Genomic DNA, 16,922 nt, shown 5'->3' on the forward strand with positions numbered 1-16,922 from the left:
GCTTGTTTTTGCTTTCCACTAGCATGTAATACCTTTTCCTATCCTTTCATTTTCAGTCTGCCTGTATCTTTGTTGCTGAGGAGTGTTTCTTGTAGGATGCAAACAGATGGGTCTTGTTTTTTCAATCCATTCAGCCAATTTGTATCTTTTAATTGGAGAATTTAGGCTATTTACATTCAAGGTTATTATTGATAAGTAATGACATTGTCCTACCATTTTTCCATAAATATTCCTACTGTTTGCTTTGCAATTCCTTTGTACTTACTTTTAAAGATTTATTAATTTATTTGAAAGAGTTACACAAAGAGAGGAGAGGCAGAGAGAGAGAGAGAGAGAGAGAGAGAGAGAGAGAGAGGTCTTCCATTCATTGGTTCACTTCCCAGTTGGCTGCAACAGCAGGAGCTGCAATGATCCAAAGCCAGGAGCCAGGAGCTTCTTCCAGGTCTCCCACATGGGTGCAGGGGTCCAAGGAGTTGGGCCATCTTCTACTGCTTTCTCAGGCCATAGCAGAGAGCTAGATTGGAAGTGGAGTGTCTGGGACTTGAACTGGCGCCCATATGGGATGCTGGCACTGCAGATGGCGGCTTTATCTGCTACGCCACAGCACCGGCTCTTCCTTTGTACTTTTACCAGGAGATTTTCTGCCTTCACCTTCTTTCATAATGATGACTAACAAATGCAATTTTTAAAAAATGATTTTTGTTTGAAGTTGGCTGAATCCATGACTGCCAAACCCATGGATACCAAGGGCAAATTGTAGTAAGAGGATGGGACCGTTTAGTCAGAGTAGGATGTTCTTGGATTGAATTACGTGGAGCAGAAAGCAGGCATGAAACTTCAGGCATGGGTTTCAGTTGCAGAGCTGCTGCTATCAGCTGTGTGACCTTGTGTATGTTATTCTGCATCTCTGAGCCACGTGTTTCTCACTAATAAAATTGATAGAATAAAAGTACTCTCTCTATAGTACTGTTTAGTGATAACTGAAAAATAGACTCGCTTTATTTCAATATAAATGCTTATTCTTTTTTGAGGGGTCTCCTATGGATAAAAATAAAAAATAGTAAAACAGGAAATCTACAGAAGAGTATTTAAGACAAAATGAAGATGCATTCACTGAAAAAAAGAAAACACAGGAGACAGTCTAACTTGATCAAGCTTGTTCTGCATAGAATTCTATACATTAATCAAATTTATCACTGAAAATCTACATTCTGCTTTCTCTAACTGTAGCCTGGGTTAATCTATCCATCGATTTTATAGTTATAAATACTCCAAAGCATATCCTTAACAGTGACAGCTGCTTTCCTTGTAGAGCACAACTCACACACCAAGATCCCACAGCATAAAAGTCAAGGCCTCAAAGCCAATACTATTTCCCATCTAGCCCCAGAAAGCTGAAGATAAATGGGAGCATGTTTGAGCAGGTGAACAACAAGTCATTGAAAGGGACCCTTATGGAGACAGGTAACAGAATCAAGAGCCAACATTATCTCTCCAGGCTGGAATATTGGATGGATACAGTCAAGACAGTATTAGCTGAAATAGGCTAACTGCTGAAACAAATAGTCCCCGATTTCAGAGCCTTAATGAAAGTTTATTTTTTTGCTCATGTCACATTACAATACAATTTATGGAGACTGCTTCATGAGATGACTCAGGATCAAGACCTCTTTTGTGCAGTCACTCTGCCTTTCTCCAGGCCCTTCACAACCCTCTCCCAGGTCCTGGTAGACAAAAGAGAGAGCATGAAGAACTACATGGGAAGTTGTATAGACTAGGGCCAGATGCATATTCCATTGGCCAGGACCCAACTATATTAGCTACACAAAATGCTGTGAAAACTGGGGGAAGGATTGTTCATTAGTGACCCCTGCGGAAAAATAGTAGAAAAAGAGTACTACTTTCAGGTCTCTGCCTCAAGGGGTAGAATGCAAGAAGAGGGAAAAATGTAAAACTTTAAATTAAAAATTGGCATCTCTCTCTCTCTCTCTCTCTCTCTCTGTCTCTCTAACTCTGAGTTTCAAATATATAAATAAATCTTTTTAAAAAATGTAAGGCATAGAGGTGAAGTTGCAGCCTGCAACACCAGCATCCCATATAGGTGCCATTTCGAGTCCTAGGTGCTCCACTTCTGATCCAGCTCCCTGCTAATGTGCCTAGGAAAAGCCATGGAGAATTGCCCAGGTGCTTGGATCTGTGCCACCCACGTGGAAGACCTGAAGAATCTCCTGGCTCATAGCTTTGACTTGGCGCGACTTTAGCCATTGCGGCCATTTGGGGAGTGAACCTGTAGATTGAATATGCCTCGCCACCCCCCACCCCCATTTTTCCCTCTCTCTCTGTAACTCTGACTTTCACATAAATACATATTTTTAAAAAATTGTTATTTACAAATATAGGATATAGGGGGCCTGACTTAGCTATGATTCCTAAGAGAAAAAAAATATGTGTCTGCGACTGGAAAGAAACATGGGTTACTGGTTCACCAAAAGATTATTGTTATCCATGAAAGTCTTCACTTTTTAATTTTAATAAGAATGCAACATTCTTGTGCATTAATAAGGAAATAAGTGTGGCAGAAAGTGCATAGACAGTCTTCACCTCTTAGTTAGCTATGTGTCCTTGAATGTGATACTCAAATTATCCAAGCCTCAGCTGGTTCAACTATAAAGTAGGAATATTGCTGTGGTGTGTATCCTTTAACTATTGCCATTATCATGTATATACCTATCCCCCAATTCAGTAGCTTAAAATAATAAGTTATTGTTTTTTATGCGTCTGTAGGTTGGCTGGGTTAGCTTTGCTCAGGCCACAGGTCCACGAGAAGGCTGCTAGGTCTTCTTCTAATGGTGTTTATTCCAGGGTTCAGGCTGAAAGGGTAGCAACTGCAGTACCAGGGGAAGGAAGCGGTGGTCACAGAGAGGGCAGAGATGCAATGCTTCTTGAGATCTTAACCCAGATTGGCACACTGCCCCTTCTGCCCTCATTCCTTTGTCCAGAGCAAAGTCACATCACCACACCCACTGTCTACGGGGTTGGGGAAGAAGCTTCATCCATGTAAGTGAACGATGCTGCAAAGTCACATGGCCAAGGGCATTCTAATACTGGCAGCGCTGATGATTCACTCTACCATGCTGACATTTGTAAGATTGCGGTGATGATTTAAAAATAGGCAAGGCATCCAGTCGCGTTCCTGGAAACACAGGGGCTCAGTGGAAACTGGAACTATGATAATAGTCGTGATGATGGTAATGATGTATTCAGGCCTCGCATCCCAGTGTCCTCTCAGTGGCTCAGAACACATCAGCCGGATTGTGTTCAATTCTGGTTGCCATCTTTAAAAAGAAACAAGCTGACAAGCTAATTACCAGCAGAGAAAGTTGAACTGGAGGGCCTAGGGATCTTGAAGGAACTAAAAATATTTAGTCCAAAGACGAGTGTCCCATATAAAAACAAATGCATCCAAATACCAGAATGACTATCTCACTGCAAAAACAACAGACGTTTAGAATAATGGTGAAGGAGCTGTTAGTCTGTGGGAGTTTTCTTGAAGTCGAGTAGATAATGGGAAGTCCATGAAGACATTTAAAAAATTCTCTTTTATTTATTTGAGAGAAAGAAAGGGTCAGAAAGCCCCCATCTGCTGGCTCAGCCCCCAAATTCCTTCAATATCTAGGGTTAGTCCAGAGCCAAAGCTAGGAACCAGAAACTCAATCCAGGTGTCTCATATAGGTGGCAGGAACCCGATTACTGGAGTCGTCACGGCTGCTTCCTACGGTCTATTTTAACGGGAAACTGGAGTCGGGAGCCAGAGCTAAGAACTGAACCCAGGAATCCCTCAGTGTGGTCTGGGGTCTTGACTGACAGGCCAAAGGCCCGCTCCCTATGAAAACACTTGATGGGGAGAGGCAAGTATGGGTTCTTAGCTAAGACAAGCACAGGGGAGGAAAATAGTGGTGAGGAAGGCTGTTTTCTCTAGAGTTGAGCAGATGAGCTTTGGGGAAGCAGACTGGGTGGTCAGGCCAGAGCTGGGGTTTCTGTAACTGGAAACAAACTCAACCTCAGCTCCTTTTTCAGTTCCTCTTGGTCTCAAAGATCCACTGGCTCATCTTCCAATGTGTCTGTTGTATAATGGTTCTCCAACAAATTCATGGAAAATGAAATTAAGACATACGTTTATTTTGGTGCAAAAATTTTTGATTTCTGTGCTTAAGAGGGGTTTTCAAAAGGTTCATGGAAACTGCATGTGATATACAACTATGCATGAATTTCCAAATTTTCTTGCATTTCATATTTCTTGTTGTTTCTACAAACACACCATTGCCAGTGTTGTTTCCAAGACCCGGGCCCCGCGAGGTCAGTGTGAAGCTCACCAAGCAGTGGTCTCCTCTTCCTTTAAGCTCGACTCTCCCCTCCGCATTTCTCCCAATCAGCCTTAATTAAACTGTTTGAAAGCTGCAGCTTGATTTTAATTAGAGTAAAATTGGAAAGATTAGAATGAAATTGGCCAATCATTGTTTACGGGGCCGTTGTTTGAGAACACAGCAGGCCGCTAAATTACCTTCAAGCCAGGCTTCCTGAGTTCTTGCAGACAGCAGGAAGGGTGGGGGTACCAGGACATCAGGGGCAGGCTGGCCTCATTTCTGCTTTTGTACTCCAAGAGTTTCAGGGACCAAAAGATCACTTAACCAAAGGTCTCAGGTTGAAATCCTTCCTGCCTGGGGATCTCTCCTGGCCACAGTGATGAGCAAAGCAAAAGAATTACTTGGGAAGCATGGCACAGGTGACAGCAAACTCTGAGCATGGGTCATAGACAAAGGCAGAAAACCACAGGTAGCCTGATTTTTTTTTTTTTTAGTGAAATGGAACTTAGCTCTACTTTTTTTTTTTTTTTTTTTTGACAGATAGAGTTAGACAGTGAGAGAGAGAGAGAAAGGTCTTCCTTCTGTTGGTTCACCCCCCAAATGGCTGCTACGGCCGTCGCTGCACCGATCTGAAGCCAGGAGCCAGGTGCTTCCTCCTGGTCTCCCATGCGGGTGCAGGGCCCAAGCACTTGGGCCATCCTCCACTGCACTCCCGGGCCACAGCAGAGAGCTGGACTGGAAGAGGAGCAACCAGGACTAGAACCCGGCACCCATATGGGATGCCGGCGCCACAAGGCGGAGGATTAACCAAGTGAGCCATGGCGCTGGCTCCCAGTAGCCTGATCTTGGTTCTAGTCAAATTCCACCACCATCAACCCTCTCTTCCATTATCAATCAGTAGAAGGTTATCAGTTGTTTAACTGTATCTCTTGAACTGGTGTGAAAATTGAGTGCAATTTAAAAAAAAAATAAAAAACTAAAGGAAAGCACTACACCAATATAAGAGATTATGGTTTTTATTATCATTTCTTTTTACAGCTCAGATTAATCACGTCTTATTCATTTTAGCAGTAGAGGCTCTAATAGCCAAGTATATTATAGTAATCTGTTGTCGAGATAGAAATCTCCTGGTGATGTGATGTGTCTAGAAATACTGCCTTCTGTACAGGAGCCAGAGCAGGCTATATCCCTGAGCTTCTAAAATGTCTCAGCTGAGCCGCAGAGGTAAATGACTGGCATCGCTCAATGCACATGTACTCCCGTTGAGGATGAAAAATGGGAGTCCTACGAAAAAGAACGAATGGTCATGTGTTCCCTTGGTGGACTGGGTCTGTGATGGAAGCAGTGGCTCTGGATGTGAGGCAGGTTGGCGAAGGAAAGGAAAGCTTCTTTGTGTCTGGAGCTCTCTAGGGAAACGAGCGGCGCAGTTCTGCACCGTGCCTGTTGCCTCTCCTGTGTCCAGTCAGCAAGTCCTGAGCTAGCTGGGGAACACAGCCCGCCAAGCCAAAGGTGGGCGTAGAGGACAAAGGCATTTGCAGTTTTCTCCAAGATTTGTTGGTATGTGAGACATTTTGCCTTGGGTCATTGACTGACAGTTTGACGAAGTGAAGGCACAGGAAAAATGACAAGAAAACTACTTATGTCCTTGGTTGAGGGCCAATCCATCCGTTTTTGCCCTAACGTTCCCAAATATTCAATAGCCGATCCTGTGCCTTCCTTTATTTTTCAAGAAAAACTGGCCATCTTTTTCCTACAAGTATGCTCCTTACCAGAACAGCTGTTGGGAAAATGATAGCTCAGCCCTTGTAGACACTTTGGGCACTAAAAGTTGGAGGGAGTGGGCCCTAGGAAGCAAATTATCAGGAATGGAGCAGAAGGGCTGAAAAACACAGAAAGGAGCAATATTCCTTACTGCACAGCCTCTGGTTCTTCCCTGCTTTCAAAGTGGGGCTTGAGACTGGGCACCCTGGGCTCCGTGGCTGCCTTAGGACTTCTCCCCAGTCCCTCCGGCAGGCCCAGATTCTGTTCCGAGAAACCGCTGCCGCCTGAGTGAGCAGGTGATGATGGCTTGGCTTGGCTTGGCTGGGAAGGCCTGGTTCCCTCCCCAGTAAACACGGCCTGGAGTCTAACAAGTATCTGGCAGTGCACAGGGACACACTGGCGCAGGGCTAGGATGGTACAGGATGCCACGTGCAAGGGGGTGGGGACAGCTGCATGCCAAGGATGCATTGAAAGTGACTTTACAAATAGCCACCGTGTAACCATACTGGTGGCCTTGGAAATACGCCTGAACATTACTTTATCTCCCCGCAGAGGAAGATAAAAGATCTATTAGAGAACCTGTAATAGAATAATCTCCCTACTCGCAAGAGACCTCTGCACAGGCACTGATATTACAGGCTGCAGTATTCATTACTGTTAGATTTCAGACTCATGGAGGAGTAGTTTTATTTTTAAAATTTATTTATTTTCATTTTTTGTTTGAAAGGCAAACAGAGACCTTGTAACTGCTGGTTCACTTCCCCCAAATACTTGCAACAGCCAGGGCCAGGCCAGGCTGGAGCCAGGAGCGGGGAAGTCAGTCCAGGTTTCCACAGGAGTGCCAGGGAACCAGGGCATCACACCACCATGTCCTGCCTCCCAAGATGCACTATTAGGGAGCAGAATCAGTAGCAGAGCCGCCAGGGCTTGAACCAGGGATGCTATGGGATGCAGGCAAGCCAAGTTGTGGCTTCACTGCTATACTGAATGCCTGCCTCTAGCTTTGTTTCTAAACACACACACACACACACACACACACACACACACACAAAGGTAGTTCAAACAGTTCATGGAAAAATGGAATTACATAGTAAGTTTATTCTTAATAAATTCTAATGTGCAAAAACATTTGAAATCCACACATGGTTTTTTCATGATTCGTATTTTCCATGAAGTTTTTGAACACCACCTGCCTCATATGCATGACTTTCAAGCTTTTTGGCACAGAAATAAAAATATCTTTTAATTCTATTTTCCACAAGCTTTTTTAATACTCTCTCCTGTAAGGCTTCGTGGGGAGGGAGGCTTTGCAGGTAATGGCTCTTCGTGGGGGGCAGATCAATGGCCGCAGCTGAGCCTGAAAAATAGTGCTCCCGTGTGCAGCTCTGGAACAACACCTGGCCCCGAAGACCCCAGCTGTGCTCTTTCCAAGGCACTCATCCTCAGGAGCCCTGCGCCCCTGCAGGGGGATCCTTGCTGGCAGACTTCTCACTGACCTTGCGGAAGGCAGAGGAACAGTGCTGAAGCATGGATGGACAGGAAAGAGTCAGTAGCCGTAATTGGAGACACCACGTTTGATTTACAGTTTTTCAATGAGGAACACCTTGTAGCCATTTACTACTCACTGGAAACCTAGCGCCCCACTGGTGCTCCTGGCTGCCTAAGGAGTGGCTTTGCTGGGGCTCAGCCCTCCTATTGCAAGACTCCTGGGGTTCTGGGAAAACCCCAGAACTCAAACACCCAGAAGCATGACTTACTGGCAGTGGGGAGCACTCGTGCTAAGCAGTTTGGGACAAGGATGGTGAGAACAATTTCTGTATGATCCCTTTGTGTGTGTGTGTGTGTGTGTGTGTGTATTTCTCTTCCTTACACTCTGTTTTCATTGTTATTAAATATTTTATGGCACAGTTACCCTTTGGCTGAAATGTAGGATAATCTACAAAAAGCACCTGCTTGAAACGCCAGGTGACCCCCTCAGATGGACACGGGAAGTCCGAATGGAGCTCCTTGGCTCCGCCCTGAGCCCTCTCTGCAGCGGCTGCCACTGCTCTAAGTGCACTTTCCATGGGCGCTGCAGTCTTGTTCAAGCTGTTTGCTTTCCCAGACTGTTTACTGTGTAACAAACACAGTGGGAGAAGATTTTAGGAGAAATGGCTAAATTGAAATGGAGATTTACTTGGTGTCTTAATTGAAACAAAGATGATGGCTTAATTGAAGCAGTGTGTTAATATAATTGATATATAGAAAACATCCTTTTCCTAAGGAAAAAAAAGAGCCTTGATTATTTTATTACTGGGAAAATGGCTAAATGAAAAATCGGAAATGAACGTTTATTCTTTGAATAGCTCAGGCTGCCTTCCAGTGTTGCCTTCTGAGGTTTTTGGATGCTGGAAAGAACCAGGTTAATAAGTTCTGCGAGCACATTTTTACCACTTTCTGGCTCAAACTCCATTCGCAGATGTTTCCCCATTATTTTGATTCAATGAAAGGCCCCTAAAGGGCAGGGAAGGAGTTCAGTGGAGGAGAGAAAATCTCTAGGAGCCTCAGTGGCTGGACCTTGGCTGAGACCTTGAGCTGATTCTGGGTTGACACCCACTGCGATCAACCAGGGGAGCAGGCTTTGCTTCTGGATTTGTTGTTGGTAATTGTAGCCCTTACGTGCCCTCTTTTGTGTGGGTCCTTTCTCCCATGAAGTTCTCAGATGAATTGTAGTCCTGATCCTTACACATTCTTCCTGCAATGCAACTCTGTGTCTTGCTCTCTCTGTTTCTGTCTCTCTCTCCCACTCACAATATCACTGTGATCCTTTTGTACTTGACTGTGTAGCCTAGTGGGGAATGCCGTCTCTTGGAGCCAGCCTGTGTTTCAATCCTAACTCTGCCATCTGCTGGTTGTTACTTACTGGGCACATTAACTTATTTGTACCTCAGTTTAATCATCCATGAAATGAAGATGATTGTACTTCCGCCTTTTAGGGGTATATTGAGTACTGGCTAATCCTTGCAAGATGTTTGGAATGCCTGACACATAGTAACAACTCATTAAATGCTAACCATGGTGTTTTTTTTTTTTTTTTTTAATTATTTGCTCATAGAAAGCTTCCTAAGACAGTGCCCCTCATTTTTCTGGGCCATTTGTTATCCAGTGTTGTGATTTCTTGAGCAGCCATGGAAGTTGGATCCATGCTTTTATCTCAGTTTTTTCCCACGTTGCATTGCATCTGGTCTGGCTTGTTTCTGGGCCTCAGGGTCTCCTCCTGCAGACAGGCAGATTGAAACCATCACCCCCCAAGAGGCTTTCCCCATAGTGTAAATGCCTCACTCTGCTTGGGATATTCAATAAATTTGTGGTTTTTTTTGTGGATAATTAAAGGACTAGTGTGTTCTAGATAATAAGACTTTTTTAAAAAATAGTAGTAAATGTTTCAAAAGAATTAGGGGCAGGCATTTGACATGACAGTTAAGACACCTCTTGGAATGTCTACATTCCATATCAGAGTGCCTGGGTTCTAGTTCTTGGTCTGCTTCCCATTCCAGCTTCCTGCTAACGCATACCCTGGGTGTCAGTGTACTGGCGTATGTACTTGGCTCCCTGCCATCCACGTGGGAGACCAGGATTGAGCTCCTGACTCTTGATTTTGGCACAGCCCAGGTCTGGTTGTTGCTGGCATTTGAGGAGTGAACCATCAAGTGTGGGATTCATTCATTCATTCTCTCCCTCTCCCTCTCCCCGCCGTGTGTGTGTGTGTGTGTGTGTGTGTGTGTTTAATTAAAGAATTAGACTACACAAAGTGCACTTATCTACAAGAAGGAACTCATTGTAGAAACAGCAGAGTGGTACTGAACTCAACCATAGGTATTGGGGGTTAAGCTTAACTCTGCCCGTTACTAATTATGTGGCTTCATACAAGGTAACTTAATGTCTCTAGGTCTCAGCTGCTGTTGTCACCATCATCATAGCTGCTGTTAAAGCAGAGGGAGAAGTCAAGGATGCTAGCTTTTTGTTCTTATGTTGTTTTAGAAAAAACACTTTCTTCTCTGCTTCATGATTTTATGATAACACGAGAGGGTTAGGGTGGATTTTCTGAAGCAGTGTGCATGCCTGCACCGGCATATGTCACAAATGGATTACACGCCTGGCTGTATATCGAGTCCCTCGGCCTTTGGGGCATTTTAACAAAGTGTGTGGTCACAGGACTACTTGCACTGGTCCCCTCTCATCTCCACAGCCTCATTCATTAACATCAGTGCTTCACGCAAAGAGAATTTTCAAGGAATAGAAGAATGTGGAAAAAAATTGGCAACTGCTACTCAAATGTTCTTGCCAGTTCTAACAGGCCAGCTTTTCCTCCTGGGAGCTATGCAGCAGCAGGCAAATTACTTCACTTTCTGAGCTTTGATTTCCTCATTGAAGTAAAATATACTCAGAACTATTTATTGGCTTGAGTGAAATACGATTGAGGCATTGGAAAATGAAGACAAGTGAAAGAGTAGAGCTGCGGGACTGTTGCTTCTTTGGGGATTCTTTGACACTATGCGTGTGCAGAAGTTTTTGTCAGATCCAGTGTGGAGGAATGGAGATGCTGGTCATTAAGATTTGAGTGAGATCCCAGTGGAAAGAACAGGTCATCAAAGAAGGAGGTACCTTTCTCTGAAGGGAGGAGAGAACCTCCACTTTGACTATGACCTTGTCTAAACAAGATAAGAGTCGGAGAACTCAGAGGGCTTCCATAGCCTTGGAAACTCATGACTGGAGCATAGGGAGATTACTGACGCCATAGATAGGAGTGTCAATTGGTAAAGTCAACAACAGGAGTCACTGTGCACTTACTCCTCATGTAGGATCTCTGTCCTTAATGTGCTGTGCATTGAGATTTAATGCTATAACGAGTACTCAAACAATATATTTCACTTTGTGTTTCTATGGGGGTGCAAACTGTTGAAATCTTTACTTAATGCATACTAAACTGATCTTCTGTAAAAAAAAAAAAAAAAGAAATTATCAATTCCCAACTTGACTCTCACTGGGATTAAACATGACAATAGGTCTGATCTGATTTCAGCATCATTAAAAAAAATCATCTATTATTTTTCACTTTATGTTTCTGTGTGGGAGCAAACTGTTGAAATCCTTACTTAATGTATACTAAGCTGATCTTCTGTATATTAAGATAATCGAAAATGAATCTTGATGTGAATGGAAGGGGAGAGGGAGTGGGAAAGGGGAGGGTTGTGGGTGGGAGGGACGGTATGGGGGGGGGAAGCCATTGTAATCCATAAATCGTACTTTGGAAATTTATATTCATTAAATAAAAGTTTAAAAAAAAATTCCACAATGCAAAAAAAAAAAAAAAAGATTTGGGCATAGAGTTTGTGACGGGGAGATTTTTCACTCACTGAACTTTGGAGTGTGGATAGTGGAAAGTCACTGGTAGTTGTCCATGTTCCCTGAAGACAGCATAAGATGGCCCAGAGTCAGTGTATCATAGCAAAAGAACATGCCAGTCCCTGGCATGTTTATATTTTTTATTTATATTTTTAAAATTTATATTTTTAAAATAGATTTATATGTTTATATATTTATATTTTTAAATGCACAAAATCATGCATGTTTCATTTCATAAGTCAAGTCTGATTTCTTCATTGGCATGTGTTCACGTTTAGAATGTTTACTCCATTTAAGATCACTTACAAATTGGGTGTTGCTTCCATGAATTCTCACCCCATAGCTTATCAAGTTGTCAATAATTTGCAAGTCACTAAAGGATTAGAAGAGCTATAACAAAGTAAGTGATTTGGAGAATCTCTCATCCAATTACTCCACAAAAATACAAAGCAACTCTGCTGTTGTCCTACTGTGAGACATTCACTTTTATTCTGTTGCTGGAGATACGGAGTTTACTAGGATGGGGAAAAAAATGCCGCCCTCATAGATTTTACCTTTTAATGGGAAAGGAAATAAAATAGAGTCTATGAGGTTTGATAAGTTCATGGAGCAAGCCTGGGAGCAGAGAGGGAAGAAGCGTGTTTTGGATCGGACAGAGAACGTGTCTCAGAGGGAGTCATGCTTTATGGTCCTCAGCAAAGGAGCTGAGCAAGCCAAGCCACGTGACTCTGAATTTATTTATTAGATGTAATTAGCATGAGGTCCCTCTGTAGGGTAAGGTGGCCTTTCCATTCAATGAAGATCTCTGAGCACTGTAAGAAATTTTGGAAAAATGGAAGAATGCCCCCCACCCCAAAATCTAGTGAAAGAATATGATAAAAAATATTAGTTAATGGAGACTAGGTATGGCCTAACCCAAAGGATTGAGGTTTGATGACTTTGAGGGTTTTGTTGTAGGAAACTGAATTTAAGATTCATCAGTGTAATGTCAACTAGCCAAGCAGAGGATCATAATTCCAATCCAGCCAATTAGAAATGAAATGTTCTTTACCCTGTAGCGGGATTTGGGATAGAAAATGCTCATGACAAATACGCTGTACTTTAAAGTTTAGCATTTCCTGCACAATAGAAACAACTGGTGATGTATTATTACAAACTTGCCTGCTTAGATCAATAAAGCCACACAGCGAAGGTTTTAAAGATTTTGTTGGAGCCAGGAATTATTAGTCACCTGTTTTCCTTAGAACTGTTTGGTGCATGTTCCTCCTCTCTCTCTTAGTCTAGAGCCTGACGGGGAGGATTCTACAGCCTCAACTTGGGCGTGGATTTTCATTTATTTATTCTTAATGATTTTATTTTTCTGCAGCCTCATCATTTGTATTCCGTGGATTTGGGGGAAGGGTAGACCAAGGGCATGATGAGCAGGGTTGGGAAGGGTGCGGATGTTGTGAGAACTTGACATTTTGCTGCTTTCCAGACAGTGGAGCTGGTCCTTACCAGAATAATGTGGGAGACAATGGAAAACTCTTTTCTTACTAACGAATAGGACTCTTTCATTTTCACTCCAGCAAAAATATTCCCCTTGGAAATCTGTCCTCTTTAAATTGCAAACATTTCAGTGAAGGTCAAAGCCTGAACATGAAAATCTTGGATGGGACTAGAGAGGAACTTTCTCAAAATGTGAGTTCTCTTTGTCCCTTGAAGAGTGGCCCTGTGGACACTTGCTCTGAAGGTGCAAAAGCAGTGCTGAATAAAACTGCTGGCATCGTAGTTTGAAGAAACACAGTCACACCAAATGACAGCTGTCGTCATGTACTGGTCATTCACACTTGCCCTAGCCACACACACACTACACATTCTAGTCTCGCCCAAGACTGTCTTGAAGGCAATACCACATCTTAATTTTATGCCATCTTGAGCTTGAGTACGTGCCTTTTAAATATTGTTTTATTCATTGAAAAGTATACAGAATGCACATCTGAGGCCCCCAGAATACCTTGGTTATCTCAAAGAAAAATATGTCTGTGACAGACTTGCAAGCTGGACCACCTACTTTTCCCATGGAGCTCCATTTTTCTTGAACACACCACCAACAAATGAGTTATAGTTACTCAGACTTGAGTGTTTGGCAGACATTTTCTCAAAAAAAAAAAAAAAAAAAAGGAAGACAACCTCTATAATGAAAACAACTGATAGGGTTTGTTACTCGTGATTAAGTATAAGCTTTCAAACAAAAATTAGAACTTTGGAAAATGTGTATTCATCATCATGATCTTGAGAGCTTCCTAATATTTTTAAAGACTTTTCCGATGAGATTGGTGGTGATATTAACTAATGTGATATTTTGCTGCTCTATAATGAAAAATGTCAAAATGTGGAAGAGCTGCATAACTCAGTGATCCAATATTTTCCAGATGGTCAATGCATGATGTTACAAAATCATGCAGGGTAAAAAGATTCATTTAAAGTATGATATAGAACACTACATTTTAAAGTAACAGAGTACAAAAATCTAATTGATTGGGAAAATAACAGTATGAAATCTGAAGCCCTAAGAGAAAAATTACAATTATGACAACAGATTGAAAGTGGGAGTGAGTATGAGAAAGCAAGTCTTTTCTACTAAGCCAAAAATTTTAGTGATTTGCAAAAACTCAAAGCAGTGCTACCCTTACTAAGCTTTTTGGTTTGACAACATATATAATTATTATCACAAAAATTTGTTAGTAATGTTATATATAATGGGTTTATGATTGTTATCCTAAATACATTGTTTTCCCAGTTGTAATTCCTAAGGTGATGAATATCAATAGATACAAACCTCATGAACAACTATAGGGGGTGCAATCATTTTTAAGCTTATGAGGGAATCGAAGACTAAAACCAGTTTGAGAACTGTTCTAGTGCAAACTTCGTGACTTGACCGGTGGGTAACTGAGGCCGTAATGGAAGAGGTGAATAGCCTGTGGTGAGAGTTGGGATGATATCACCCTTGCAAACACCATTCCAGAATCTGGTCTTCCTACTATTCCATGCAGTAGCCATGACCACGTACATGAGAAGAGCTCATCAACCACTCTCAATGCAAAAAGTAGGGTGGTGCAGGCCAGCTGAGATAGGGCTTTCCTGCAGCCCGAGAGTGACAGGCCAGGTGACAGGGCTCCTGGTGCCCACCCCGGGTGGGGAGGGAGGAGATGGGGGCAGAAGTGGAAGAAGAGCACTAACCGCTACAGGCTTCCTGCAGCCCATCTGCAATACAATGAGCTTTCCCCTGTCTCTCGGGTTTTCCTCCAGGGAGTTTGCCCGCTGGAAGGTGAACAACCTGGCCCTGGAAAGGAAAGATTTCTTCAGTTTGCCACTGCCTCTAGCCCCAGAGTTTATCCGGAACATCCGCCTCCTGGGGAGGAGACCCAGCCTGCAGCAGGTCACTGAAAACCTGATCAAAAAGTACGGCACTCATTTCTTACTTTCTGCCACCCTTGGAGGTAAGCAGCATCCGGATCCCAAGCTAACTGGTCGCCAGATCATTGAAAATTGCTCTAAGAACCTGTGCCTACAGCTCCAACAGTCTCCCTGGGTCTTTTGTTCTTCCTGAACTGTTGCTTCCTGAGAAAGCGTTTCTTTCTAGTGTTTTTGAAACCAATGTAATCTCCAGACATCTAAATTCTCCCAGAATATTTCTATTTGCTTATGAGCATCCTCCCAGAGAGGGGTGTGGGGTAAGAAAGAGGGACAGACAGGGTCCTGCTAAGCACTTGCCAGCAGGGGGCACTGCCAGTTTTCTTTTGACCAAGCCATCAAACCCCTGATGATTCTCCACTTCCTAATATTTGCTGTGGCTGCACTTGTCAGACCCATAGACAAAGTCGGTGACCATTGAGTCTTGACCCTGTCTGCTCTCTCTAAAGAATGGCTACCAGCCACAACAATTCCAGTGATTAGGGGCTAGCGAAGCTCCCCCTCGTGGGGGTGAAGATGTTCTGGGACCCAGGGCCGAATCACAAGCTCTGAAGGAGCAGAGTATCTCTGTCCATGGAAGGAGACAGCAAGATTTAGTCCATCATTTAGCTTACTGTTGAAAAAAAAAGAAGCTGAACTCCACGAGTTCAGGCCAGGTGTCACCACGTGGTAGGTGGGGAGGGAGAGCCAGGGTTCAGGCTTTTGCCATTTCTTAGGGAGGAGATAGCGCAGTAGAAACTTCTCATAAGCAACTTGTGAGAGAGAACTGTGTGTCCCCAGTGGAGGTAGATTGCCTGAGCCAGAGATCAATGGAGGGTGTTGTATGGATAAGCTGGGCAGCAGTGGTGGGGTGGGGGGAGGTGGCAGGGCGCGACTTCAGGGGACTTACAGAACTAAGGAAGAGAAGGAGGGCCTCTCAGACAGAGAGGCCTGGTACCCAGCGGCATGTCTGAGAAGATTCCTATGTAGAGGGTAGGGGTCGGTGGGGCGGGGGCGTGGGGGGGGGCAGTGGGCTCTTCCTCTTAGATCTGTCTGCCCTGGCCGCTGATTTCAGGAGTCAAAGGCCTCACCAGTGAACCCATGTCATTTGCTATAGGAGAGGAGTCTCTGACCATCTTCGTGGACAAGCGGAAGCTGAGCAGAAAGACGGAGACAGCAGGAGGAGCCCCTGTAGCGGGGGGCAGTGGGAACAGTTCGGCTGTGTCCTTGGAGACCCTGCACCAGCTGGCAGCGTCCTACTTCATCGACAGAGAGAGCACCCTGCGACGGCTGCACCATATCCAGATAGCCACAGGGGCCATCAAGGTAATGCCCTAAGAGGTGTGGGGGTAGGGGCAGGCCAGAAACAACCAGCTCCGGGTCAGCCAGAGCTGACGGATGGATCCAGGAGTTGAAGGAAGCTTTCTAATGGAGTCACAGGCAGTTGTCAGACGTGGTCGGGTCATTCCTTTTACATCAAACGCCCCTGGAGCATGTACCCTGAAGCAGGCCCTAACCAAGGGGTTGTTGTAAAGGCCAATAAACTCTCTGCTCACCTAGAGGTTGCATTCTAGTGATGAAAATAAGTAGAAAACAAACAAAGTCATTTTAGTTCGTGGTATAAAGAAAAGATAGAGTTATAAGATCCTATTTGCTGGGACAAAGGAAATTAGCTAAGTGAGTAAGGGAAAGCACTTGGGGAGTTACATTGAGAGTAAGGTCTGAATGATAAGAAATAAGGTTTGTGTAGAGTGGAGGGAAGAGTGTCCAGGCCAGGAGGACAGAAAGGGCTAAAACCCCGAGGAAGGAACTGGCTCATTGCCTTGTTGGGGACAAGAGCTCTGTGAGAGCAGGCAGGTGCAGAGGAGATTAGAAGGCATCGGGGCCGGGTCACACGGCATGATGAGAAAGTTTAATAGAAGTCAAAATGCGGTGGAGAACCACAAAGAACTTTAACAGAAAGGATGCCATGTA

The 16,922-nt window shown here is 43.8% G+C and overlaps 1 protein-coding gene across 1 annotated transcript in view; it reads left to right on the forward strand.

The window, feature by feature from the left end:
* BRINP2 (BMP/retinoic acid inducible neural specific 2) overlaps positions 1-16,922 on the forward strand; it is a 131,794-nt gene that overhangs the window by 82,531 nt on the left and 32,341 nt on the right. Inside the window, exons 3-4 of the mRNA XM_008263810.3 lie at positions 14,805-14,995; positions 16,066-16,274. Of these exons, the coding sequence (XP_008262032.2) occupies positions 14,805-14,995; positions 16,066-16,274 (400 nt within the window). The remainder of the gene's footprint in view (positions 1-14,804; positions 14,996-16,065; positions 16,275-16,922) is intronic.

The sequence above is a fragment of the Oryctolagus cuniculus genome, chromosome 7, assembly GCF_964237555.1.
Source record: "Oryctolagus cuniculus chromosome 7, mOryCun1.1, whole genome shotgun sequence".
NCBI lineage: Eukaryota > Metazoa > Chordata > Mammalia > Lagomorpha > Leporidae > Oryctolagus > Oryctolagus cuniculus.